The sequence below is a fragment of the Ursus maritimus genome, unplaced genomic scaffold (assembly GCF_017311325.1).
Source record: "Ursus maritimus isolate PB19 unplaced genomic scaffold, ASM1731132v1 scaffold_24, whole genome shotgun sequence".
Taxonomy (NCBI): Eukaryota; Metazoa; Chordata; class Mammalia; order Carnivora; family Ursidae; genus Ursus; species Ursus maritimus.
The window spans coordinates 593,963-621,874 of record NW_024424897.1 but is presented as its reverse complement, the minus strand read 5'-3'; the positions used below and the strand labels follow the sequence as shown (position 1 = coordinate 621,874).

General features: G+C 47.5%; 1 protein-coding gene and 2 long non-coding RNA genes across 7 annotated transcripts in view; 2 read left to right on the top strand and 1 right to left on the bottom strand.

Annotated features, from left to right (window-relative positions):
* Positions 1-249: 249 nt before the first annotated feature.
* LOC121104940 lies at positions 250-11,205 on the top strand. 3 transcript variants are annotated; one of them, XR_005837289.1, is made up of 4 exons: positions 250-611; positions 7,727-8,047; positions 9,263-9,502; positions 11,061-11,205. It is a non-coding gene; the product is annotated as an uncharacterized LOC121104940 (long non-coding RNA). The 3 variants fall into 3 exon arrangements; XR_005837290.1 differs by having other exon boundaries at positions 275-611; positions 7,727-7,856; XR_005837291.1 differs by lacking the exon at positions 250-611 and adding an exon at positions 4,410-4,520.
* LOC103665837 lies at positions 3,985-15,007 on the bottom strand. Of its 3 annotated transcripts, XR_005837294.1 has the most exons (5): positions 14,838-15,007; positions 13,349-13,474; positions 7,389-7,541; positions 6,880-6,967; positions 3,985-5,426 (listed from the first exon to the last, which is right to left on the bottom strand). It is a non-coding gene; the product is annotated as an uncharacterized LOC103665837 (long non-coding RNA). The 3 variants fall into 3 exon arrangements; XR_005837292.1 differs by lacking the exons at positions 3,985-5,426; positions 6,880-6,967; positions 7,389-7,541 and having other exon boundaries at positions 12,887-13,474; XR_005837293.1 differs by lacking the exons at positions 3,985-5,426; positions 6,880-6,967; positions 7,389-7,541 and having other exon boundaries at positions 12,887-13,471.
* Positions 15,008-15,237: 230 nt separating this feature from the next.
* FOXK2 (forkhead box K2) overlaps positions 15,238-27,912 on the top strand; it is a 69,588-nt gene continuing 56,913 nt past the window's right edge. The window contains exons 1-2 of the mRNA XM_040641187.1: positions 15,238-15,243; positions 15,276-15,643. Of these exons, the coding sequence (XP_040497121.1) occupies positions 15,238-15,243; positions 15,276-15,643 (374 nt within the window). The remainder of the gene's footprint in view (positions 15,244-15,275; positions 15,644-27,912) is intronic.

Here is a 27,912-nt window from a genome sequence, read left to right as displayed (position 1 = left end):
GGGCGGAGACGGCGGCGGCAACAGCCAGCCCTGGGCCTCGCCCGCCGACCCAGCCCGTCCCAGGGCTCAATGCCTACGCAGGCGCCATGCCCCGCCCGGCCGTCGTCAGTCACGTGGGCGGCCGGTCACGTGCTCGCGCGTACGTCCGTGTCGCGGTGTCCCCGCGCTGCCGCCCCACCCCGCGCAGGCGCGCGTCTGTTCGCGCGTGCGCACCTAACGGTGCGGGGGTTGCGGGGCGCGGCGAGGCTGCGTGCTGTCGCGCTCCGGTGGACTAGGGGCCCGGCAGGGGGCTGGGGGTCAGGGGCGGGGGTCAGGGACGCGGGGCGGCAGGGCCCCCGCGGCCTCGGGAAGGAACGCAGCGACTTCGGAGGGCTGCGGTGACCTAACACTGCCTGCCTTCCCCACCAGGGCGGTGTAGACTCTGCGCCCTCATCTTTACGCACCCCCACGCCCCGCCCTCGGGAGCGTGCCCCCGCCCCGCAGGTCCTGTGGTCCTCGCCCACCGGCAGGTCCGGGTCTGGGAGGACTGGGCCGGCGCAGGATGGGTGGGGCCTGAAGTCTCTGCACTTTGGAGCACCCTTTTTGTGAAAAACAGAAAATTAGCTTTGAAGGTGAGTTTAAAAGTGATAAACCGCACACTGTACAAAGCAGAGAAATAACCACTAACTTCATACAATTAATGAAACATTTACCTGATTTTTAAAAGATTTTATTATTTGAGAGGGTGCCGGCAGGGGGAAGGAGCAGAGGGAGAGAGAGAAGCAGGCTCCCCGCTGAGATAAGAGCCCTAAGCAGGGCTCGATCCCAGATCCCAGGAGCGACCTGGACCAACCTGAGCGGAAGGCGGACGCTTAACCGACTGAGTCACCCAGGACCCCCTGACCTACCTCTACATATTTTCTCCTAAATGTTTTGATGCGGACTTTGCCTCTTGATATGACAAAGATTTGGTAACAAACACTATTTTTATAGAGTGCATAGAACGATAATTCAGTCTTTCCCATAGCAGAGTTGATCAAATTGTGCTTTTTAAAAAATTATTAATAGTTCAGAGAAAAGATTGTCAGCTCTGCACTCTTACTGGCAGTGCTAACCTGCACTTCAGCACTGCTGTCAGATTTGGCCAATCTGCTGTATGAGCTGAAGGACATCACGGTGTTTCAGGCATCCCGATGCAGGGCCTGGTCTTAAATCTGCAACGGCCTCGGAGTGTCACTGTTGATGGCAGTATTCCACGTCAGACTAGGAAAAAAAGGGAAACCACTTTCCATGTTTAAGATTCGTGCATCTTACTAATTGGATCGTGTCCTTTCTTTTTCCACTCTTCAAGAATCCTACTGTTTTTCTGTGATGTGTGTGTGACCCAGGTAAGCACTGTTGTCTGCGCGCTCTGTGGAGCCTTCATGGTTTTTGAGGGTTCTGAAGATACAATGTCTGTGCTGAGGATCAATTACAAGCAAAACAATATCGGCAACCTTCAGACTTGAACAAGCTGGTCAACATCACATAGCTGTTTTCCTGTTAAAAAATGGCTTTTTCAGGGGCACCTGGCTGGCTCAGTGGAGCGTGTGACTCTTTGTCCGGGGGTTGTAAGTTCAAGCCCCACATTTGCTGTAGAGATTACTTAAAATCTTTTTAAAAAATGCAGGACAACTAATTTCTTAAGAAATAGTTCTTTAAAAATGTTTTGAGAAGCATCTCTTGCCCATTATACGTTTACTTGATCTCTGTAAACGGAGTCATGATTCGAAAGATGAGTTTTTCATGATACGTGGTTGGGGGATTACTGCTCATCGGAACAGGTGCAACGCAGCATCATGGCACTCAATGAAGTCTACAGGATTCAGAGTCAGCGGATCTGGGCCCCTGGGGGTCCCTGCCGGACGGCGGCATCATGGTTTCCCGTCCATGACCATCTTCCTTCTGCTTTTCTTTCCTTCTGCTTTTTTGCTTCCTGTTTAGGAGTGTCCTGGTTCTCAGAGTTATCTTTCGTTTTTGTGTTATTTCCATTATTCATATTTTCTTAGCTAAGCTATCATGATTCTTTCCTTTCATGATTTTGACCATTAGTGTTTTTGGTTTCCATTGTGATACACTTGATTTTTTGAGGTGTCTACGATACTTTTCATTTCAGCTTTTCCTTTCAGTAACGTATTTCCTTCTGGTTGTGTTTGGATTTCCTGTGATCAGTAACTGTAAAGCAGGCAAAGTTAGTCTGAACTTAAGGCAAACACAGTGCAGCTCAAATGCATTTGAAAATTGCTCCTCTGCAGTGTTGGGCTCTGTGAGGAGTGTAATGGAATAACCGCACAGCACATGCGAGGACTCGTGTGACCGCGTGGAGTTCTGTCACTGGGACATTTTGCTTTCTTTGGGCCCTTTTGCTGTGTCATTACCAGTTCGAGTGTTATTTCTTCTGAAACTTCCAGACATTGGACAAGATGCCGCAGATGTGCAGATATGGTCTGCACTGGCTGGCCTCAAAGACTTCTCCCACTTCGTGCGTACTAGCGGGGCTGCTATGGACGTGCCCTGCAAGCACAGGCATTCGGAGACACTAAAAGGGGAGAACATTTGCGGGGATGATGGGGGCTACTTGCGCAGAATATGTTCCTACATCAGCGTGCTCCCATCCGACCTGCATTCACAGGTTAGGTCCTTTACTCAGGTGGGACGACTGAAGTTGGGGGGAATGCTGCACTGTGCTGGCTCAGTATTTCAAACCTTGCTCCCCACCCCACATGCTCCTGGTGTCTGGGGCTGGAGGACAGGACCCTCTTGGGGCAGCCTCTGGCCAGGTGAGCACCTAGGCGGCTGGCCGCTGCACAGCTAGGTGGAATGCACTGCAGACCCCAAGAGGCACCTCCCACAGCCTCCTCTGCAGGCCCCTAGGCAGGGCCATGTTCACCTTCTACCCTGCTTCCTGGGGGTGGCACTGGAGTGGACATTCCAGCTGAGCAAAGGACCTGTCCCCTAATGCTGCCAGCTCACCTCAGCCGGGGGTCCAGTCCCAGCCATGTGACCCCATACGGCAGGCTTCCCCTCCCACCATCCCGAGTGAGCGTCTCCATGGTCGCCCGTGGTGGCTGGGGTTTAGTGAGTTAGGGTGCATGAAGTGCACAGAGCAACACCTGGCACTACTGGGTTGAAAAGGGCAGCCGCCGTGGCGTAGTGTTGCTCGCAGCAGCAGTAGCAATCAGAGCCATCGACTCGACCTGGCCATCCCAGCTACTCCCTTCCTACAGGAGGCAGGCACCTGGACCCATTCACTCTTCCAACCTTCCCCTCTCCACTAAGGCCCCCTCAGCACATACACACGCACATCTCTCTGGGCCTGAAAACAACACCAGTGACCAAGAAACCCTTGCTCTGATCATGGCCAGTCAGCCCAAGACAAGATGCCCAGCATCCTTAGCCTGGGGAAATGCAGCACACCCACTAACAAGGCTGCCCTTTCCATGTGTTGGGAAGGTGGGGCAACAGGAACCCTCATATGCGGCCGATGGGAACGTAGAATGGTGTGGCTACTTTGGAATACAGTTTGGCAGTTCCCTCATGTTTCTCCAAGGAGTTCTGGTTCTTTTCTTGGAGGGTGGTGTTTGCTGGTATTTCATGGTGCAGGTGATATCCCCGTGTCTATGCCGTCTGTGGGTGCAGAGACTGGCCTGTGGGACATCCCTCTCTGTGCCATCTCGGGGTGCAGAGACTGACCCGTGCGGTGTCATTGGGTCTGTGCTATCTAGGGCTGCAGGGCCAGGAAGTACAGGTGTGTGCACAAACCCGTGGGTGCAGGTACGTCTGTGATGTGTCTGCATGAAGGTTGGAATGAGCTCCACCTCTGGCCCAGAGCCATGGAGTTTCTTCTAGTCTCTGTAATTCTCTGTAATTCACTCTCCAGTATCAGAAATCCTCCTTGCCCACTTTTTGAAATTGTGGTGTTTCCCTTTTTGTTACCTATTCATTAGAGGCGGGATCTCTGTTTTCTTGTATTTTTATTTCCCAAATGAAGCAGTGTCTGTCTCCAATGGGTGTAGCTCTCCACAGGTATTATTGAATTGAACCAGGCTTTAAAGGGTTTTTAAAGCTTTTGGGTTTTTTCTCTTAGCTAGGTGCTTGGATATGCGGCTAAGGGCCCAGGCCATGTGCCCAGTACAGCTTTGATGTGGGCCATCGGAATGCTGTCCAGGGCATCACCTCTCTTTCATGCACCTGTCCCGACGGCCTGCTTTCTTTTCCATGCCCCACCCATAGCTCACAGACCTCCAGGATGAGGAGGGGTTTCATCCTGACCCTCATAAACTCAGGAAGGTTTCTGCATGGGTCAACGAATGGCAACCCATTGGAATCAGTATTCATGACATCACTTTCCCAAACTAACTGCATCAGGCAGGTGCTGAGAACTATCGGGAGCTGCACGGAGGCTGAGCCCCAGCAGGAGAACATACGCGCACAAGGACTGTCCCACCGCGAGCTGGGAATGAGGCGGCTCTGGGGAAGGAGCAATTCTCACTGCTTGGCAGGTGTCAGGGTGGCTGATGGAAGCGGGGGTCTTGCATGTGGGGGGCTGGGCGTGTGTGTGGTGGGAGGAGGGTGTCGGGGAAGGGACTGACTCTCTGTGAGAGAAGCTGCTGCCCCAGGTGGGGCGTGCTGATGGCTGGCATCAGGCCTCCTCCCCTCCTTGGCCTGACAGGCAGCCTGTGGCCCCTTTGCTCTTGGTGCGCCCTTGGCTTCCAGCACAGGAATGAGGCCGGGTACAGGAAATGCTTGCTGAGTGGATGTGGCAGTGAACACACATGTGGGCGGTCAAGTAGCACGGGAGTCAGGAGGACCAGCCATGCCCAGGATGCTGAGAGGCCGCAGGGAGCTCCAGACATGGCTGAGCTGGGGCGACGAGGTCCCTCTGTTCAGAAGCCAGCTTCAGCTGTGCTGTTTAATTCACGTCTGTCCTACAGTCTGCATTTTGCATGTTTTCCATGCGCACCTTTGGGGGACACCAATGTCAGCACAGAGATTCAGAAAGGTGGCGTGGAGGAGGAGACACAGCTGGACCTTGGTGCCAAGGCCAACTGGTGTATGGGTGGCCAGCCATGGGACACCAGTCACTGCAAGGGCCGTGTGCCTTCACACCTGCCCCCAACCAGGCCATCCCTAGTGCTCTTCTCAAACTCAGATAAACATGATGGAGAACACAGGAATGTATGGCAACTTGTGTAGGGCCTGTCCGCCCTCTGGTCACCTTCTGACGGCTGCCTTTCTGGGAGCACTGCCTTGACCAAGCAGGTAAATACCCGCAGCTCCTCTGCGACAGCTTCCACGACGTGTGTGCGGGAGGCACATCTGGGGACCCCCATCGACCCTCTTCCTGCCCCCGGAGCACACCAGGTGGGAATGTGCCTCTCCCCATCTCTGAAGCCCCTGAGGGATGTCTGTGGAGAAGAGATTTTGATGAAGGATGCCTTAGAAACACTTTCAGGTCCAGTTACTATCAGTAAATTTAACAATTTTCTTTTAAAAATTGGTATTATGAGATTTCTCTCTAAAGCTCTCATGTGTTTAGGATGAAATTCAATTAGGAATGTATGTATTCATCTATAAAGCTCACTCTTTCCTAAAATCAGATGGAATTTAAAACATTTTACCAATTTTTGGCCTTTTAAGCGATCCAGTTATGTTTTGCAACCTTAATTAAAATGTAATTTTATTTTTTTAAAAGATTTTATTTATTTATTCGACAGAGATAGAGACAGCCAGCGAGAGAGGGAACACAAGCAGGGGGAGTGGGAGAGGAAGAAGTAGGCTCCCAGCGGAGGAGCCTGATGTGGGGCTCGATCCCAGAACGCTGGGATCATGCCCTGAGCCAAAGGCAGACACTTAACGACTGAGCCACCCAGGCGCCCCTCTATTTAGATACTCTTGTACAGTATATGTATTGTGGATATTTTCTCAGTCTGGGGCTCATATTTTCATAGTCTTTTGAGGAGCAAAATGTAAAAATTTTTCATAATTCTGATTTATCGACTTTTCCCTTCTATGGTTTTCAGTGTTTGGGTTCTGAGACCCCAGAGGTACAAGGCTTCTGTCCCTATAAGATTGGGGGATGTCATCCTTCCACAAACCTAGAAACTCTCTGAACCCCATAGTTAAAGAGACTTTTATGGAAGTTTCGTAGCAGACTATTAACTCAACCTCCAGTCCCTCTCCCAGAGGATGAGAGATGGGGCTGAATGTTCCAACTTCTCATCCTGGTGACCATCCCCCAACTAGGAGCCCATTCCCTCACCTCATCAGAAAAAAAGATGCTCCTATCACATAGGAAATTCCAAGGGATTTAGGAGCTCTGTGTCAGGAACTAGGGGCAGAGACCAAACACGTACGTAAGTCTCACTTCCCTTCCCTGTTAAATAACGTTGACACCTTTGTTGAAAATCAGCTGATTCTGGGGGCGCCTGGGTGGCTCAGTTGGTTAAGCATCTGCTTTGGCTCAGGTCATGATTTCAGGGTCCTGGGATCGAGCCCTGCATTGGGCTCCCTGCTCCGTGGGGAGTCTGCTTCTCCCTCTCCCACTCCCCTGGCTTGTGCTCTCTCTCTGTCAAATAAATAAATAAAATCTTAAAAAGTTTTAAAAAATCAATTGATTTTGTATGTGGAGGTCTATTTCTGGACCTTTTATTTAGTCCCACTGACTTGTGTAGTCTTATACCAATAGCACCAGCTCGAGGACAGCTTTGTATTAATTTGGTTACGATAGCTTTATTGGCTACAGCTTATAGATCACCACAATCTTCTCTTTAAAAGACAAATTTGAGAAAGCATCTTATATTCATTTGGTGCCTATAGCTGCCACAGCTCTCTATTGATTTATATTAATATGCCACTAACCTTTCAGTGTGGTTCTCTTCCAAGCTCATTCTGATTTTCCTCGGTCCCCTGCATTTCCATATGAATATGAAAATTGGCTTGTCAATTTCTACAAAAAAGCCAGTCGAGGTTTTGACTGAGATGATACTTACTCTATAGTTCGAACAGGGCATAAATTTAGCAAATCAATATTCAAGAATCCGTTTCGTTTGTTTAGTGATCTATACCAATGTGGTCACTTAAACCAGTTGGGCTGAGCTCTATATTGACAGGTACTTCTCTGTATGTACCATGACAGTGAAAAAATGGTATTGGTAATTATACTTATGGGCACCGAGAGACCCCCCCCCCAACACCTGCTGAATGGTCAAGAAGAGCAGGTCGCACCAGTAGGGTTTTGATGTCAGGTCGTTGTGATGTTGGGATTGCATCACAACTATGTGAAACTTCATAATCATATAAATTTGGATTTCTTGACCAAGTAGACCTCAGTTCAGCTCCGCGATGTGGCATACGTACGAAATACCTACTGCCTGCCCAGTGCTGTGCAGATGCTGGTGGAGGAACGCGCCAACAGCCTACTCCTGCCCTCGAGCCCAGGGCGTACAGTTCATTCTTCTCAGAAGGCTGGGTAGCGGGGAGTCTATGGTTATATGATTTTTTACACTGTGGTACTTGTATTTCTGAAAAGAAAACCAGAAAATGTGAAATTTATCATTTATTTAATATAGCGCTTACATCCATGATGATACTTTTTAAGTTTACGTTATCGATTATCAGCATGGCCATATCTTCATGAATATATCTTAGATTTTCTCTGAAAGCTTGGCCAAAATAAGACTATGTGTTTTCTCCGTGTTCTCCACAGCCAAGGACAAGTTGGAAGCAGCACCTGGCAGCCAAGTCAGATGAATGGAGTTACATGACTTCCTGGGGGAGACAAGTACTGAGAGTCTGTCACGGGCATGGCACTGAATGGCTCAGAAGTATAAATGGAGGTCTCCGCAGCTGGGAAGACGGGGCACACATTACAGAAACTAAGTAACAATGAAAGGAAGGCAGCAAGAAACATCAGCAGCCCTTAGTTACTAAATGTCAAATAACCGTTACACACACAGGTTACAAAATCCACAGTGTTGCCACAATGGGGGAACACAGCGGACCCTTGGACCATATAGGTTTGAACCGTGTAGGTCCACTTCCAGGTGGATTTTTTTCAATACAGTACAGTACCAATGTATTTTCTCTTCCTTCTGATTTCACTAAGTTTTTTATTCTAGCTTATTTTCTTTAGTAAGAATACAGTATAGGAAACGTTTAACATACAACGTATTGTTAATCAACCATTTATGTTATTGATAAAGCTTCTACTCAACAGTAGGCTATTAGTAAAGTTTTGGGGGAGTCAAAAGTTATACCCAGTTTTGACAGTGCTGGGAGTTGGTCCCCCTAACCCTCAGGTCGTTCAAGTGCCAGAGGGAACTGGATCGATGGGGGGTGGTACCTGCGTGTGGGCAGAACTGTATGAACAAGGGTGGGACGTGGGAATAAACAGGGAAGGGAGCTGTTGGGTGGGGAGCTGTGGGCAGAGCCCAGCTGCTGGGGTGGACACAGGTCCCCCACACCACTCGGGCGTAGTGGGAGGACATGGAAACTTGGGCAAGGGCTGGACAGGGAGACTCTCCATGTGCAGGACATGCAGACTGCTGGGTCTGGCTTTCTCCCGATGAAGGTGTTTCAGCTCAGGCAGAAATGCTGAAATGTGGGGTTATGTGCTTAGGGCCACAGGACTTTCAATCACAGGTTGTACGGGTTTCTTAAATGAAACCAGTTGCAGTGCTGGATTTGGATTTTGCTCTGAATTTTTGTCTTTTAAAGATTATCAAAATTCACAATTATAACATTAATAAGCACCCCTTTTTACTGTTAGGGGCATGTGGAGGCGGCCTTACTTTTGCCTCTCCATGTGAAGCGGTGTAGAGCAGTACGGGCTGTCCTGGGGTGGGCAGGTTAACCTCCCTGTGCCTGCCACTGCCCGAGTGGGATACGCAGGCCATCACAGCATCCGTCAAATACAGGTGTCATGAGGACGGCCTGAATCAGTATCTAGAAAGGTCCTTAAAGCAGTACCTGGCAAGCAGCAAACGCTGCAGTGCTTGTTAACCAACACACACTTCTGACAGCACCTTCTCCAGCCAGGCCTGCCCAGCATTAGCACTGGAAGGGCCAGGCTTCATCCTACTCTCTTTTCCTTCTAGACTTTTCTTCCTGCTTGCTCTAATAACTACATAGCCGAGGGTTAACATCTTGAACCACGTCTGTGGGTTCCTTTGTTTCTCATTTCAGTTCTGTCCATTTTTGCTTTGAGCATTTGGAAGTTATGTTTTTGTTTTTGTTTTTTAAGAGTTCATCTCCTTAAGTCGTCTCTACACCCAGTGCGGGGTCCGAACCCACAACCCTGCGATCCAGTTGCATGCTCCACCGACTGAGCCAGCTGGGCGCCCTGGAAGTTATGTTCTGATATGCACTCAGGATTCTTGCATTTTCCTGCTGAGTTGACTGTATCACTGCGGGCCAGTCTCTCCTAACAGTCCTGACCCAAGGTGGCCCAGTCTCATGTCAGTGTCCCTGGCGATCGCACAGTGTATGTTTGAATGATGCTTCTTTTGGCATCCTTGTAACTTTGGCTTGTCTTGGTCTTTAGATTGAAATTGTATTTTGTAAACTCCTAAGTCAGGTGGGTTTTTTTTTTTCTTTTTACTCCAAGTTTCTGGCTTCTAATTGTAGTGTCCCGTGCATTTACATTTATTATAACGATTGACACAGTGGGTTTAAAATCCCTACCTCGTACTATATTTGTTCCATCTGATCTTCTTGCCTTCTTTCTTGCCGCTATTGGACGATTCGTATATTTTTAAAATTCTATTTATCTCCTCTATTGTATTTTTTATATATAGGCTATTATATAACATTATATGTAATATATACATTTATACTTACTTAGTGGCTGAGCTAGAAATTACCACAGTTCACTTTGAAATCATACAGCATCTGATCAGCCACATAAGAACCTTGAAACAGTGAAATAACACCGACTTTACGTCCTAACCTTTTGTTCTCTGGCAATCATATTTTTTTTTTAAAGATTTTATTTATTTACCTGACAGAGATAGAGACAGCCAGCGAGAGAGGGAACACAAGCAGGGGGAGTGGGAGAGGAAGAAGCAGGCTCATAGCAGAGGAGCCTGATGTGGGGCTCGATCCCATAATGCCGGAATCACGCCCTGAGCCGAAGGCAGACGCCCAACGACTGTGCCACCCAGGCGCCCCTGGCAATCATATTTTTTATTTTTCAGGGTTGCATGGTCTCACCTGGTAGCCACTAGCCACGTGTGGCGATTTAAACATCAAGTTACATTAATTATAACCAAGTACCACTTTAAAGTTCGGCTCCCTAGTCACACTAGCCACACTGGCAGTGCCCGCGAGCCCCCTGGGGACACGGCTCCCCTACTGGACACGTGCTGGGACAGGACACTCCCAGTATATGGCAGGGAATGAGCACCCCCGACACGTGACTTTAAATTTTGCTTTAAGCATTCATCCAATAATTTTTAAAGAAATTATTTTAGGGGCACCTGGGTGGCTCAGTCGGTGAAGCGTCTGCCTTCAGTTCAGGTCACTATCCTGGGGTCCTGGGATCGAGCCCCACAGCGGGCTCCCTGCTCCATGGGGAGTCTGCTTCTCCCTCTCCCCCTGCCGCTCCCCCTGCTTGTGCACTCTCTGTCAAATAAATAAAATCTTTTTAAAAATAGGTAAATTATTTTAAATGTCTTTTCTAGTCACCCATACCGTCATCTCCTCTGGTGTCCTTCATTCCTTAGGGCAAATCTGGGATTCCACTGGGGTCACTCTCCTCTGGCCTGAAGAACGCCAGTGTTTTTCTGAAGGCCAGCTCTTCTGGTGACAGTTTTCAGCTTTTGTTTGTCTGAAAATGCCTTTTATTACAGATGTTAAAAATGAATGACCACCTTAGTTTTTGAAGGATGTTTTGTTAGGTATTGGATACTGGTCTCAGGGACCGCCTGACCTTTGGCGTTTTGTGGATGCCGTCTTTTTGTTTCTGGCACCCACTGCTCTTGAAAAGTCATTCTCAATTTCCCTGGATGTAATGTGTCTCTTAAATTTCTGTCTCCTTTTAGGGGCCCCTAAGTGGCGCAGTCTGTTGAGCATCCAACTCTTGGTTTCAGCTCATGTCATCATCTCAGATTGTGCTCTCAGGGTCATGAGATCGAGCCCCACATCAGGCTCTGCACTCATCAGGGAGTCCACCTGGGATTCTCTCTCCCTCTCCCTCCGCCCTTCCGCCCCCACCCCACTCTCCCATGCTCTCTCTACAATAAATAAATAAATCTTAAAAAAAAAAAATAAATTTTGTCTCCTTTTAGGCCTTTTATTTTTACCTTTGGTTTTCAGAAGTTGAACTGTGATATACCTCCAAGTGTTTTTCTTTGAATTTGTCCTCCTCAGGGTTTGCCAAGCTTTTTGGATCTGAGGGTCAATTTGTAAAATTCTTACACATTCTCTCTTCAAATATTTCTATCACTCCATTTTCTTTTCCCTTCCTTCTGGGCATCCAACTTTATGCACGCTGGACCGTTTGATCTTGTCCCACAGTTCCTAATATTCCTTTCTGTTATCTTTCTTTCTCATTCTAATTTTTTCTGTTTTCAGATAACTTCTACAGATGGAACTTATGAGTTGAAAAATCCTCTCTTCAGCTGTATCCAGTCTGGTGTTCAGAAAATTCAATGAGCTGGGGGCCTGGGTGGCTCAGTTGTTAAGCGTCTGCCTCTGGCTCAGGCTGTGATCCCGGTGTTATGGGATCGAGCCCCACATCAGGCTCCTCCGCTGGGAGCCTGCTTCTTCCTCTCCCACTCCCCCTGCTTGTGTTCCCTCTCTCGCTGGCTGTCTCTCTGTCAAATAATAAATAAAATCTAAAAAAAAAGAAAAAAGAAAATTCAATGAGCTCTTCATTTCAGGTATTTTGCTTTCTCCTTTACAACTGGTGTGTAGCCCTTTCTCCGAGGGTGTGGCCTTTGTGGTGTCTCAGCACTTCCCGGGCTGCACCGAGACCCAGAGCCTCCCAGTCCTGCAAGGCCTCCCCCTCATGTAGCACCTGCAACTAGAAGAGGCTCAAAGAACAGTGTTAGGTCGTTATAATGAGACTTCCTCTAGTTCTGTTTACTTATGTGTATGCATTTATGAAAAATAAGGATAATACTGGTTCTGTGCCCTGCCTCCAGCAATTCTCATCACTGGATATATGAACTAGGTGTTGAAGGGAAAAAAGCCCTGGACATATTAAGAGATAAATCTCCAATATACTCAACTTTTTAGTCTTAATCCAAACCTGCATATATTTATATTGCTCTCATCAATTATGTTAACAATAGTTGTAATACTAATTCAATCCAAGAGAAATGTTTTAACATGACCTTTACATTTGCAGGAATTGCAAATTAACGTACATCTGTGTGTGTGTGTGTGTCCAGGGGTAAATAATCTCATGAATAAATACTCAAGCATAAACACTTACTGTATTTAGGATTAAATTTATGGGGGAATTTGAATGGAAATTAGGAGTAAAGGATTTTTTAGAAAGATTTTTTATTTGAGAGAGCTAGAGAGCAACAGTGGGGGGAGGAGCAGAGGGAGAGAGACACTCCACAGTAAGCATGGAGCCCGACACAGGCTGACATGGGGCTCGAGCTCATGACCCTGAGACCATGACCTGAGCTGAGACCGAGAGTCGGATGCTTAACCGACTGAGCCACCCAGGCGCCCCAGGTGTAAAGGATTTAATAAAACTTGTTAACCAAGAGACTGTTTATATGTTTATAAATGCTAGTGGGTTTCAAATCACAATGGCATTCAGGATCCATTTCATACCTTTAAGGAATGATGCCATGATTTATTTTAGAAGTCAATATTTATAATATTTGAGAAATTACATCTACCACAATTATTTAAACATGATGGAAATTTTTGCTATTATCTTAAATATGGGGGATTACAAGATTTCACAAAATTAGTTTATTAGATACTATGCAAAAAGCTTTGAGGACCGTGGGCCCATCCAGCTATTGCTTTCCGTAACCTGAATCATTACAAGAGACACAAATGGGTCTCCTTGTTTTCAATTTTGGCATGCGTGGCGAAAAGGTTGACATTTTTAACAGTTAAACTGGATCATTGCTTGAACTGCCTCCTGGCTTCCCATTTTCCTAAATGAGAAGCCTTCCAAAATGCTCCGTGTTTCTCCTCCCGTCATTCATGGGCCTTCTGCCCGGGACACACCCAGTCTGCTCCCTCCCCAGAGCTGATGTCCCTGCTCTTTGCCCACAGGTGCCTGCGGGTCCTCCAGCGTCAGGTCAGACGTCTCCTCCGCCTCTGTCCCTCCTGCTCCCCTCTTGGCGCCCAACTCCACCTTTCCGCAGGCGCCGCTCTTTGGCTGTCCTGTGTAGTAGTCCCATGGGCACCGTGGATCCTCCGTAACCATCGGCCCTCTTCTTCCACATGTGTCTGGCATAAACTAGTGCTCAGGACACATCTTCTGAAACAAAGAGCAAATCTCTGTGAAGAGTCTGGGTGTGTGTCTTCCACATCTCTGCCTTCAGTTTCTTGCGTAAAGAGCAGCGGGTTGCCCACCTTTTGAGCATCTGTGGCTGCTGCTTTTCCCCTCCGTCACAAGCAGTCTTGCGTGCTGGCTTCCTTTCACACACGCTGATGCGACATAGCTGCCTGGTTGCTCTCTGTGCAACCCTGATCTGTGCCTGGTACACAGTGGATGCTTACCAAGCACTGGAATGGATGGAAGGCCCTGCCTCTGATGTGAAGCCTTTCCTGGCTGTCCCAGCACGTGGTGAATTTTCTTCTCAGAACTGTGTGATCTTTACCATTTCTACTTGCTTAGGGCTTGGCATTACCTAACTTTTATCAAGGTGCCTTGTGTCTACACTGCAAGGACGTAATTGAAACACATCTGCACACCGCTACAAGCTCATCCTCTTTATAGCTGCAAGTCTGGGTTCCCTGCAGGACGGACACCCGCTGCGGACCAAGCCGTGAGGGGTTTCACGCAGCCTCGTGTAAGTTTGCTAACAGCATACAGTACATACTCCAAACACCATCAACAGCTTTATCACAGTGAAGCTTCTGGAAGCCAGGTAGAGGGCTGTGTGCACTAACGCACAAGGAAGGCTACAGCACACTCCACAGTCACGGTCATCAGTGATTTGGAAACACTCCTGATACTCGATCATATGCTCGTTTTTTCAACGACTGTATTTTGTTATTTTTTAAAAGACTTTATTTCTAAGTAATCTCTACACCGACTGTGGGGCTCGAACTTACAACCGGGAGGTCGAGTCGCATGCTCTACCGACCAGCCAGCCCGGCACTTCTTTATTTTGTTTTTAAATGAGAGGCTCCCCCACTTACCATTTCCATACTTGTCTCGAGACCACGAATGCATAAATACTTAATGAAACTTCTTTCTCTGTCTAGGACACTCCGCCATACCCCTAGCTCAAAAACCTTGTGCTAAATTGCGAGCACGGATCGTCCACAAAGCAAGTCAGAGTTCCGTCGGGGTGGGGTACCCATGCCTCCCGCGGGCGCTCGAGCACCCAGGGGAGATACGTCCCCCAGCCCACCGCACCCCGCCCGGCCTCCCGCGCCCCTGCATCCCCGGCCCCCAGGCCCCCCGAACCCCCGGCCTCCCGCAACCCCGGCCTCCGCGCCCGGCGCCATCGACCCCGCGTCTCCAGTCTCCTGCGCCCCCGGCCTCCCGTCTCCGCACCGCGGAGCTGACTGGGCCGTCGGTGGTCTCCCGCGGACCTTCCGCAGTGGAGGCGGTTTCCAGCTCTGCCCAAGGCTGTGCGGATGCCAGCGCAGGCCACGCGCGCGCCACCCACCTCGTGGCCCGAGCCGCGGCTCCTCGGGGCAGACGTCACGCGCCCCCCGCCCAGCCCGCGACAACCTCGACCCGCCGTGAGCGGGCCCCGAAGCTCCGCGCCAGCCATGCTCTGCTCCGGGTTTTCCAGGCCGCTGGAAGCCGCGCCTGCGCCGGGCGCCGCGGCCGGACGTGCGGGCGCTCGGCCGGCGTGCCTCGCCATTGGCCGGCCGCCGGTAGCCCCACTGCTGTGCACCGTCCCCATTGGCCGGTAAGGCCGTCAGTCAGCGGCGCCCGCCGGCTCGCAGCGCGCCGCGCGTGTCCCGCCCCTCGCCGCCGCTCGTCGCTCGCCGGCCGGCGGCCTCGCGCGGCCCTCAGCTCCGTGGCGGCGGCGGCGGCGGCGGAAGGCGCCCCTCGCACCCATGGCGGCGCCGCGCCCACGGGCGCGGGCGGGCTCCAGCGGCGGCGGCGCCGAGGCGCAGGGAGGCGCGGGCGGAGGTCGCCACCGGGCGGCTGGGCCGTGGCGCGCCTCGAGGGCCGCGAGTTCGAGTACCTGATGAAGAAGCGCTCGGTGACCATCGGGCGCAACTCGTCGCAGGGCTCGGTGGACGTGAGCATGGGCCACTCGAGCTTCATCTCGCGGCGCCACCTCGAGATCTTCACGCCCCCGGGCGGCGGCGGCCATGGCGGGGCGGCCCCGGAGCCGTCCGCGCAGCCCGGGCCCGACGCCGGCGGCGACTTCTACCTGCGCTGCCTGGGCAAGAACGGCGTGTTCGTGGACGGCGTGTTCCAGAGGCGCGGGGCGCCGCCGCTGCAGCTGCCGCGCGTGTGAGTGGGGCCGGGGGCCCGCGGGCGGGGGGGCGGGGGAGGGGGCCAGGGGCGGCGGCCTGGCCGGCGGGGCCGCCGACCCGCGCGAGCCGTGCGGACCCGGCCCCGGCATCCGCCCCCGGCCCCGGTCCTGCCCGCGGGGAGGACGCGGATCCGGACCCAGACCCGCAGCCCTGGCCTTGCCCGTCCTGTCCACGGCCAGGACCTACACCTGGACCCACCAGCCGGGCCAGATCCCGATCCACGACCCCGGCGCCCCGGCCCACGAGCGGGACGCGGACCGGCCTCCCCTTCCCGCAGCCGGAGGCCCGGGCAGCTGTGCACGTGGGCCGATGCAGCCTTTCTAGGACCTCGCCTATATTGTTCATAACCAGCGTGTAGGTAGCACTGGAGACGCGGCACAGTCCAGTGGGGCAGCAGCCCCACACTAAAATCCGCATAGTCTTCGCTTAAAATCCGAGCCTTAACAGTGATGGGTTGCTTGATACTTCCTTTTTGTGCTTCAGGTTTTCAGTAGTGAAATATTTTAAGTGTATGTTTTGAGCTGCAAGGACTGCTTTTTCCCCCGTCGTATTTTTAGTAACCTAAAAATTGCAGACTCTTCAAGCATGATACATTTTAAAATCCGCTCTCTGCACCTTAAAATTTGGGGAAAACTGGATACTTCTTATAGGACTTTGCTTTTCAGTTCGTCCATTATTTAGAAACTATAAAGTGTCATAGGGTGTTAGGTGAGCTTCATGGGGGTTGTCGGCCTCACTACAAAAGCGATTTAGCTTGGTTCTCTGGTTTTATGAAGTTACCATTTACTTTGCTTGAAAAACAAACTTGCTGTCTAGGAAATGCTAATTAGTCCGCAGGGGCTCCTTTCTAGATCATTGCAAATAGAGCCTTTGTCCACAAAGTTTTTAACTGCTTTCAGTTGCTGGAGATGCTGATAAGAGCTGTTACTTTTCTTAATTCCTTGATTTTTGTGCGTGTGTGCTGTGCTGTTGTTCAGACGGTCTGGAGAGTTGCACTAACCTGTTTCTGAGACCTCGATGGGCGTGTTTCAGGGAAGGCTGTTTGTGTGTGTGCTGCAGACTGGGTCAACTCAGTGGTAGGGGCCCCGCAGCTGCTGCTTTAATCAGACAGTTTGTTTACAAACAACTTGATGTCACAACAAAGGCTTTTATATCTTTACTCTGAGGGTTTTGAGGTTTTTAAGGAAAATTCTCTTACTGTCGTCAGACCTGCTTACGTTGACATGCTAATCATAAGTTGACCTTTTGGTGAGGGAGCAGGAATCAGACTTTTTGAGGGGTACAGTGCAACCCGAAGATGGGCTGAGTAAAAGACGCGGTGCGGTGGAGGCAGAGCCTCTGACCTTCACCTCCAGTTTGTGCACGGGGAAGAGAATCTGGGGCCACCAAGGCTTCCATGGGCCCTGCACTTCTTACGGGCCCAGGGATTTTTTTCACGGAAGGGTTTTGGCATTTTTACAGCGTGAAATAAGTAGGTAACTGGTAACTTTGTAGCACCTCTTTTTGTAAGGCATCATTCCTACATGTTCGGTGTAAAGACAGTTGGTACTAGCTAAATGTAGATAAATTGTTTTAAAAAATCTTTTTCTTGAAACTAAACATAGTTTTACAAGTTCTTTTTAAGTCAAAAAGTTAAGTTGTATAAGTTTGAAAGCATGTGTAATTTAGAGCAGTTATGCAGATTTGTCCACTGAATTGAAAATCACTGTACAAGTTAAAAAAACACGACAGTCCGTGGTTGGTGTCTTATTTGAATGACAGTGATTTTAGTCCAATTCCAATTTTAGAGTGAATTTGTATTTTGTAGCTGGTGTTAAAACTTTACATACACAGAACTTGGAGAGTACATAAATAATTTAGGCTTAAAGTATGATTTATCATTTTATTAAAATAGCAAATAATGTGTTAATTTAGGGGGAATAGAGAAAGATGAGGACTGTGATCCTGTGTGTTGGATGTTGTATTTTTTTTTTTTAATTTTATTTATTGGGGCGCCTGGGTGGCACAGCGGTTAAAGCGTCTGCCTTCGGCTCAGGGCGTGATCCCGGCGTTACGGGATCGAACCCCACATCAGGCTCCTCCGCTATGAGCCTGTTTCTTCCTCTCCCACTCCCCCTGCTTGTGTTCCCTCTCTCGCTGGCTGTCTCTATCTCTGTCAAATAAATAAATAAAATCTTAAAAAAAAAAAAGATTTTATTTATTTATTTATTTGACAGAGAGAGAGAGGCAGCGAGAGAGGGAACATAAGCAGGGGGGGTGGGAGAGGGAGAAGCAGGCTTCCTGCCAAACAGGGAGCCCGATGCGGGGCTTGATCCCAGAATACTGGGATCATGACCTGAGCCTAAGGCAGACGCTCAACGACTGAGCCACCCAGGCGCCCCAGCTGTTGTATTTTAAACAGTTTGGGTAAGATCTTGGTTTTTCCATGATGGTTGGTGAGCAAAACCGGGATCCTCAAGTGTGTGGGGAGTTTGCTGAGCATACACATGAGTGCCAGGGCATGCGGTTTTCCAGAAAACAGGTGATTTCCACAAATCCTTGATTTTCAGCCAAGTGTGTGGGGCTGTGTGTACAAATACGCAAAGGTGTTTTCCTCTTCGGGAGCATCTAACTCACTGCAGGTGCAGGTGTTACTGGTCCTGGGGAATTCTCTGGGGTGGGCTCAGTGGAAGAACCGTGGGCCACCTGTGGGGGGGGGGCGCTCCTGAAAATGAGCAGGTGGAGGTGGCCTTATGGGTGTTCCTGGGCCAGTAGCCTGGTGCTGAAGAACATGGAATTTAGGCCGGAAGGAACCTTGGGCCTGGTTGTGGAGTGTGAGATTTGCCTGGGTCTGGTTGGGGAGCATTTTCAATATGGTCAGTGACAGAATGAAGAATGTCCTCTTTGAGGACGGGGTTCTTATTTGTCTAGGGACCTGGTCTGGTGCGTGAGTGGGCAATAAAATGTTTTAGGAAGATCTGCTGGGCAGGAATGTCTGGGTGTGTTGTTGCTCTTACTGTTGCCACGGTAGCAAACTAAGTATAATTCATAAATAAGAGTAAGCAGCTCTTTAACAGTTGTTCAAGTACTTTGAAATGTCAAGTGAATTTGACGTATTTTTGATCAGAAAGGTCCTAGAATATCTAATAGCCAAACATAAATAGAACAGGTTGAATTTGCTGTTGCCCCAAACTGTTTAACATGTGAAACTACAATTGTTTTTATTTAGAAAAGCGACCCTGTTCCTGTGCTAAATTACCTGCCAATGAGTTTGTGATACAGCGTTTCTTTCTTTCTTGTATGGCATGTTTTAACTTGCAGATTAAGTTTGGTAATGTCACGTTTGAAGACTTTCTCATTAAATCAGGGATAGCATCCTCAAAGGTTAGAACTGGAGAGAGGTGAGCAGGGAGTGGCTTCTGGAGCTTTCCAGGTGAAGACTCCAAGAAAAGAACTGAAAGAACTCACATTGACTTGGTCATGCTTAGAAGTGGGGATGGGACAAAACTGAGGTTCCCAGAGAATACCAGTAATAGAAAGAGGAGAATAAGAGTGCCAGGAGAGGAGATGGCCTCAGGAAAGTGCAGTGACTCAAATGTCACCAATGTCATGTTCCACGGGGAGCCATAGGCTTGGTGATCAGGACCTCTTGGAGGATGAGGAAGGCAGCTGGGTGTGGGACTGGAGAGTGAAGGGAAGTGAGGGTGTAAGAGGCTTGTGGGGTAGGGGGCTATTGTAAGGAGGGTGGAGGTAAGAGTAGGCTTAGGAGGAGTGGAGACCCTGTGGGTCACCAGGGCTAACTGGGTGAAGGAATCCCGAGAGGCACAGCCGAGGCCTGGTTGGCCCCCAGAGCGGACACAGACAAAGTGTGAAGGACAGGGTTTCCGGTAGGAGAAGATCCAATGGGGATGTCTTGTTTGAAGACCAGAGCAGACCTGCTAGTGAGGTCTGTTGTGTTTTCTTGTTCTAGGGCTGTGGGGTTGGCTGAGATGCCTTCATTTTATGACCCAAGACTGACCAACTTGTATACAAAGCTGAGAGCAGGGAACCAAGATGGCTGGACTCCAGAACCCAGGAGCAGGTGGCGTGTAGTGGCATATACATAGTAGAGGGACAGAGGTGCATTGCACTTTGAAAAGTGCTCGGCGTACAAATTAATTGCTTTTAATGACCACTGTGTGCTTTTCTTTAAAAGCTATAATATGCTTTCGTTTGCCAAACTGAGATATATTTTATCACTGATTTGTAGATATTGGGAGCACAGGGCAACTATTTTAATATAACTGTTAATTTACTAAGTTAAAAATAACCCAACAACTGGGTTAACTTCTACTTTACCTAGTATGTAGTAATTCTTCCAGGGGTAAAACTCAGTTTATTTTAATGTTTAATGAGTGGTTTAAGACAGTTTAGATTTAAAATAACTTGAATTCATAATGCATTTTGAGAAACAAGCCTATGATGCAGGACCTGTAACCTGCAGTGGTCGTATATGTACTGACTGTATCAGGAGGTGGTGAGGATGGGCTCTGGAGCTGGACACCCTGGGGCTAGATTCCACCCCTGCCACTTAACCTGTTTGAATTTTCGTTCTCATGTGTAACATGGGATGACCACTGTCTGACGTTGAGTGACACAGTTAGCCCTGTGTCTGTGTCCCTGCTACATCAGGGGCTGCATGTGTTTTGTCCATCACAGTGTCCTGGTGTGAAGAGGCCCATGAGGACTTAATATGCCAGAAAATGTGACACAAGGGCAGCAATGTTCCTGAGGGCCGGCACTCTTCAACTTGCTCATAGCTCTATGCACAGGCACACATGCCTGTAGTAAATTGATCTGGGGCCTCTTGGAGTAGTGAGTCAAGCTTGAAGTTTCTTCAGCTGGGAGAAGTTGCCCCCTCCTTCCTAGCACCTAAGCGTAAGAACAGGCCGTGGGAGTGGTTGGTGTTGCCCAGCAGGCTGGGCCAGGAGAAGTCCATTGGGGGTGCCCTCCCTCTTGAAGCCTCTGTTCTGGTTCTGTTCCCTTCCAAATTGTAAGCATCACCACAAACCTTTCCTCATTCAGGGGAAAAGGAAAAGTGTCTCTGCCTTGGATGCAAAGTCAGGGAAGGGAACTGGTTAAAAGTTGTGTTCTGTTTCTGGTCTGATTTGAAGGATACTTGTTCATTAATGCCATTGGCCAAACTGTTGTTTTGGAAATTAGGGCTGGCTTCTCTGCTCAGTTGAAGAACTTTGTAGTTTACAATGCACTGTTTTTCTTTTTAGAACTGTTTTTTTATTGAGGTGTAAGGAACCACATATACTTTTGAAGCTTGGGCTATGGCTTCTTCCTGGGAGGCAGTACAGACCTGAAGCTGGGCTCCCTTGCAGGCCTGTCAAGTCACCTGAGTGCTTCCCAGGCTGACATCGGTGCTCAGGACCCTTAGTAGTAGGTTGTGGAGCCTGTTCTCAGGACTAGCAGGCCCCCTGCCCCCTTGTGCTGTCTGGCTAAGGGAGGCAGAGATGTTCCCTCTTCATCATCTTGTGCTGTAACTCACCTCGCTCAAGTTTCTTTCTGCTGGTCTTCCATGGTGTGGGGACCAGGTCCTGTATGTGTTTGTATCCTCCTGGAAATGGCACAGAGCTGTCATCGCTTGGTATATATCTGAAATAGGTGTACCCACTGAGGGCTGATTTAGGATGTTACTGTTATGTCAACATTCTCAAGTGCTGTTCATCTGTCTAGTGATGGGGCTCCAGTCAGACTTGACTCCCCCAGTTACCAGTACGTCCCATCTAAATCCATAGTTGCAGAAGCTCAGCAAAGCTTCATGCATAAGTGGCGGAAATATTCCAGAAGATGAGGCTGTTATACTAACAACAGATATTTCCATTGTGAAAATGCAACAATTCTTGTTTTGCTGAGGACAAAGGTATTTGGGTATTTGGCTTTTTTTTTTTTTTAAATATTTTATTTATTTATTTGACAGCCAGCGAGAGAGGGAACACAAGCAGGGGGAGTGGGAGAGGAAGAAGCAGTCTTATAGCGGAGGAGCCTGATGTGGGGCTCGATCCCATAACGCCGGGATCACGCCCTGAGCCGAAGGCAGACGCTTAACGACTGCACCACCCAGGCGCCCCAAGGGTATTTGGCTTTTTTTTTTTTTTTTTTTTTTTAACGAAGAAAAGATGGTTTCTAAAATAAGGAAGCTTTTAATTAAGACATTGACATCTTGGGTAGTATTCTTATCTGTTTAACATTTCTGCATAGCTCATGTTTTCTTTTATGTTTGGGTTTTGGAGCAGTTTACAGTATCTTAAATAATGATAATATAGTAAGTCAGTTCTCACACTTCTGGCCCCAGTTTTTGATGAGGATTTTTTTTTAATATGAAACAATACACCAGGGCTTGTTGAAGGCACACATCACTGTTTATGATCTGAAGCAATTTGAACACCATGGCAAGATGCTAACTGCTGTCATCCCAGGAAGTGCCCACATGGGGAGATTAGGAAGCACTTTTTAGAAACCTGCCTTTCCTGGGGTGCCTGGGTGGCTCAGTCAGTTAAGTGTCCAACTCTTGATTTCAGTTCAGGTCCTGATCTTGGGGTCATGAGATCTAGCCCCAGATTAGGCTCTGTGGTCATTGTGGAGTCTGCTTAAGATTCTTCTCTCCCTCTGTTCCTTCCCTCTCCCAACCCCTTGTGGGCACACTCTCTCTCCAGAAAGCAAGCAAGCATGCAAGCTAGCTAGCTAGCTGCCTTTCCTGTATGCATCAATTTCTAGAGTGTATGTTTGGTGTTCTGCCGAGAATTCCATAGGGATTTTAGACATTATTTGGCTTTTGCTGCAGTTTGTCATTTGGGACAGAGTGCTTATGTGTCTTATGCAGTGAAAGGTATCAGAGTACAACAGTGGTTCTTACCATGGCCCCCTCCCCTCCCTGGGATACTTGGCAATATCTAGAGACATGCTAGGTTGGTACAACTGGGAGGGGGTGCTGCTTCTGGCATCTAGTGGGCCAGGGCCATGGACGTTGATAAAAATACCGTAATGCACAGGATAGTCCCTCCCCCAACAGATAATGATCCAACCCCAAATATCAGTAGTGGGGAGGAAGGGACCCCCCCCCCCCGGGGCACAGTCTTAGGGCAGTTGATAACAGCAGTTGGATATTATTCTTTTTTTTTTTTTTTAAGATTTTATTTATTTATGTGACAGAGAGACAGCCAGCGAGAGAGGGAACACAGCAGGGGAGTGGGAGAGGAAGAAGCAGGCTCCCAGCGGAGGAGCCCTATGTGGGACTTGATCACGGAACGCTGGGATCACGCCCTGAGCCGAAGGCAGACGCCCAACGACTGCGCTACCCAGGCGCCCCCAGTTGGATATTATTCTTGGTGCTATTTTAAGTGAATCTTAGTAATTTTTTACAGACCATACCTATTTAAAACCTTTAAGCTAACAAAGCATTTGTTTCAAAGTCAGTGGCAGGCACCTTCCTAAAATGAAGTGTGAGGTGAAGAGGCCTGATGTGGAATCATTCCCTTGCGGTTTTGGAAGGATACACACAGAAGAACACCCTCTATAAATCGTAGCTAGGTTTTAAGATTGGTCTTAGTATTTTAAGGATTAGCCCAACATTCTCCCTCTTGGAATATGTACTTAGGCATATCTTGTTGGTAAAATTATTCTGAAAACATTTACAGTTAATGGGGGAAAAGAAACATTGAATTGTTCTGGTGGGGTGGTTTTTTTGTTTTGTTTTGTTTTTTTTTGGTCCTGGTTCTCCTGAAAAATGAACTGGTGATGTAAGGGAGTATGACATTAGTGTCACTACAACCACATTAGGAAAGACTGCTGTCAGATGCCATTTTCTCATGGTATTTTGTCATAATAATTGGCAGATTGAAATTTATCTTTTGACTTTTACTTGAACAGATGGGATATAAAAAACCCTAAACAAGTAAGCTGGACACTTACTGTTATATTTTTTTGGTCTGTTTCAGTATATAGTAGCATTTTGAGTGTGTAGATGATGTTTTAACAATACTGCATTTTTGCCTGTGTCCTGTATTTTCTCTGCAAACATTTTTGCTACATAACTAATTGACTATAAGGCAGTTCTGCTGTAGAATATAAAATCATGAAAAATAAGAGAGACATTTATTAAAAAGGACCCAAAAAACATGAAAAATGAATAACAGAATTAAAAAAACTTTATTGCTGAGAAGACTGGTTGAGTGTCTCTCAGTTCCTGGTGTCCAGTAGGTGCTAGGTCAGTCTTAGGTCCCCTCTCTGTTCTGTGGAGGGCAGCTTTCCAGGGTCTTCACTTAAGAGCCACATCTCAGAGGTTGCTTGTTATTTCCTCTGTGACTTTCTCTCCACAAACCTCTCCACCTAGGAAATACTGAGGGTGAGGTAAGAACAAGTAATGCAGGCATTCATTAGTGAACAGTCTCATAGTACTGCTTGGACAGGGGAGGTAAGAGCCTCCTCCCCCATGTGATCAGGCTATTTAATCTCTCAATCTCAGGATCCTCTTCTGTAAACATGGATGTTACTGAATCGACTTCATGGGGTTGTGGTGTGGATTGCGTTTACCTGATACAGGAGAATTGGCTGAGTAAACATTAATATTTTTTTTAAAGAAAAAAATTTAGGGGCGCCTGGGTGGCACAGCGGTTAAAGCGTCTGCCTTCGGCTCAGGGCGTGATCCCGGCGTTACGGGATCGAGCCCCACATCAGGCTCCTCCACTATGGGCCTGCTTCTTCCTCTCCCACTCCTCCTGCTTGTGTTCCCTCTCTCGCTGGCTGTCTCTATCTCTGTCAAATAAATAAATAAACTCTTTAAAAAAAAAAAAAGAAAAAAAGAAAAAAATTTAAATTTCTTGTCTCAAGTATTTTGATTGAAGAGTTTAATCCATTTATGTTTAAACTAATCAGTGGTAAGGAAAGACTTCTATTTTGCTGTTGTTCTTTATGTCTTAGCTTCATCATCCTGCATTTTCTTCCTAACTGCCTGATTTTATGTTTAGTTGATCTTCCTTCCTTTCCTTTCCTTTCCTTTCCTTTCCTTTCCTTTCTCTCTCTTTCTCTCTTTCTGTAGTAAACTCTTGTGATTCTCTTCTCATTTTCTTTTGTGTATATTTTAAAGATACTTTCTTTGTGGTTACCATGGGGATTATATTTAACATCCTAAATTGAAAGCCATCTATTTTGAATTGATAATGAACCTCAAAAACTCTCCTCCTGTATGTCTCCTTCCTCCTCCCTTTTATGTTGTCTCAGATTACATCTTTATACATTTTGTGCCAAATAACATATTTATAATTTTTATGCGTTTGCATTTTGAATCCTGTAGGAAATCAAAAGTGGAATTACAAGTCAGAATGACAGTAATTATTAATTTTTATGTTTTCTCATATATTTACCTTCACTGGAGATCTTTATTTCTTCATATGGTTTTGAACGACTGTTTCATGATCTTTTATTTCCACCTGAAGGACTCCCTTTAACTTTTCTTGTACGGCAGGTCTACTGTTAATGAATTCCCTTTTTGTTTATTGAGAAGTGTCTCAACTTCTCATTTTTGAAGGACGGGTTTGCCAGATATAATTCTCAGCTGACAGTTTTAATTTTTTAATTTAATTTAATTTATTTATTAGCACTTTAAATGTCATGTCACTGTCTTTTGGCCTTCATGGCTTCTGATGAGAAATCAGCCATTAACCTAACTGAGGGTCCTTGTATGTGATGCGTTACTTCTCTCTTGCTGCTTTCAAGAGTCTCTCTTTGTCTTTTGATGGTTAATTATAATGTCTTGATATGGGTCCTTTGAATTTATCCCACTTGGGGTTTATGGAGTTTTTTGGATTTGTAGGTTTATGTCTTTCATCAGATTTGGGATGTTTTCGGCCATTATTTTTTCAAATATTTTCCTTCTGCCTCTATTTCTTTTCTCCTTTTGGGACTCCCATAATGTGCATGTTGGTCTGCTTATTGATGGCGCATTAGCCCTTTAAGGTTCTTTTCAGTCTTCTTTTTCCTTTCTGCTCCTCGGACATGGTAATTTCAGTTACACTGTCTTTAAGTTTGTGGATTCTTTGTTCTGCCTGCTCAAACATGCTGCTAGACCCCTATGGTAAATTTTTCATTTCATTTACAGTACTTTTCAACTTGAAGATTGCTGTTTTGTCCCTTCTTGTAATTTCTATTTTTTTTAAGATTTTATTAATTTATTTAACAGAGATAGAGACAGCCAGAGAGAGGGAACACAAGCAGGAGGAGTGGGAGAGGAAGAAGCCGGCTCATAGCGGAGGAGCCCGATGTGGGGCTCGATCCCATAACACCGGGATCACACCCTGAGCTGAAGGCAGATGCTTAACAACTGCACCACCCAGGCGCCCTTATTTTTTTGTTGATATTCCTGTTTCGTTCCTTTGTAATTTTCCTGATTTCCTTTAGTTCTTTGTGTTTTTGTTATCTGAGCATATATAACATGTTTTGTGTATTTTTGAAACACTTTTTTCCTTTCTTTCTTTTTTTTTAGATTTTAGAGTAATCTCTATAGGGGCGCCTGGGTGGCTCAGTCATTAAGCGTCTGCCTTTGGCTCAGGGCGTGATCCCAGCGTTCTGGGTTTGAGCCCCGCATTGGGCTCCTCTGCTGGGAGCCTGCTTCTTCCTCTCCCACTCCCCCTGCTTGTGTTCCCTCTCTCACTGGCTGTCTCTCTCTCTGTGTCAAATAAATAAATAAAATATTTAAAAAAAAAAAGTAATCTCTACAACCAATGTGGGGCTCTAATTTACAACCCTGAGATCAGGAGTCCTATCCTCTACCAACTGATTCAGCCAGGTGCCCGTGACATGGTTGTTTTAATGGACTGCATGTTTCACCTTCTTCAGAGATGGTTTCTCTCTCTTTTTTTTTTTTTTTTAAGATTTTATTTATTTATTGGATAGAGAGAGAGACAGCGAGAGAGGGAACACAAACAGGGGGAGTGGGAGAGGGAGAAGCAGGCTTCCCGCTGAGCAGGGAGCCCAATGCAGGGCTCAATCCCAGGACTCTGGGATCATGACCTGAGCCAAAGGCAGATGCTTAATGACTGAGCCATCCAGGCGCCCCTCTTCAGAGATGGTTTCTGTTCATTTATTTTGTTATTTTGACTGAGTTGTGCTTTCCTGTTCTTTGTGTGCCTTTTGATTTTGTTGTCTTTGAAAACTGGACATTTGGCTATTACAGTGTAATAACTGTGGAAATCAGATATTCTTCCCTAAAGTGTGTTGTTTTTTATTTGTTAAAGGCTGTAGGAGTTCTCTTTGCCTAGTGACTTATCCAAACTATTATTGCGAAGACTGTTTTCCTTGACAGTGTAGTCCCTGAAGTCCTGTTTCATATCTTGTATTTAGCTGGTGTTTCAACCGAGATTTCCTGAGCACGAGCAGCTCTCCTGTCTCCCATTCTTTGCATATTGGCTGTGTGCCTGGGCCCTCCTTTAGCTCTTGATCAGGCTTGCACTGTGCCTAGGGATCAGCCCGAGGTGAAAACCCAGGGTCTTCTCAGGTCTTGTATAAGCATGCATCTTGCCCTAGACATGTGTGTGGTATTCTGAACTTCCTAGTATGACCTGTTACTTTTGAATGACCTAATTTCCCAGAGAATCTCTCCCCAGCTTTTGCCTTAGGCAATGTATTGTATGTTTAGACTGTAATCTTTAGCCATAGGTTCTGAGGGTGAGCTTGCAGTGTTTTCAAGCTTTTTCAGCCTGAGTTCTCAGTTAAACAAAACACCAGAGGAGTGCCTGTGTCACTCCTTCATGTCATCTGTGATAGGTTAGAATACACATACACAATAACTAGTGAACAAAGTCTGTTCTGTTCCCTAGAACCAGGAAAACAGCCCCATACTGGCAATCCTGGATGTCACCACTTTAAGACTGTGTTTACTTTAAGACCATTACTTTAAGACCTTCTATGCTTTAAGACTGTTAGTGCTTCAACACCAAGGCCTGCTGCTGCCCTGCCAGACGTAGTAGGGGCAGCAAAATCTAGAACCTGCCTGCCGTTCCGTGGCACCTCCTTCCTGAGCCAGCACTTGGTGGTGCCGTTCCGTGGCACCTCCTTCCTGAGCCAGCACTTGGTGGTTAAGTGCTCTAACTGGCTTGCAGAGTTTTCACAAATTGGTTCTGACAGTTGCTGCGTGTTTTCCAGTGTGTGTGTGTGTTTCTGTGTGGGGTGAGGGTGAATGAGAACTTGGAGCTTCTTGGTGAGAGCTGTTTTGTTGATGTCACT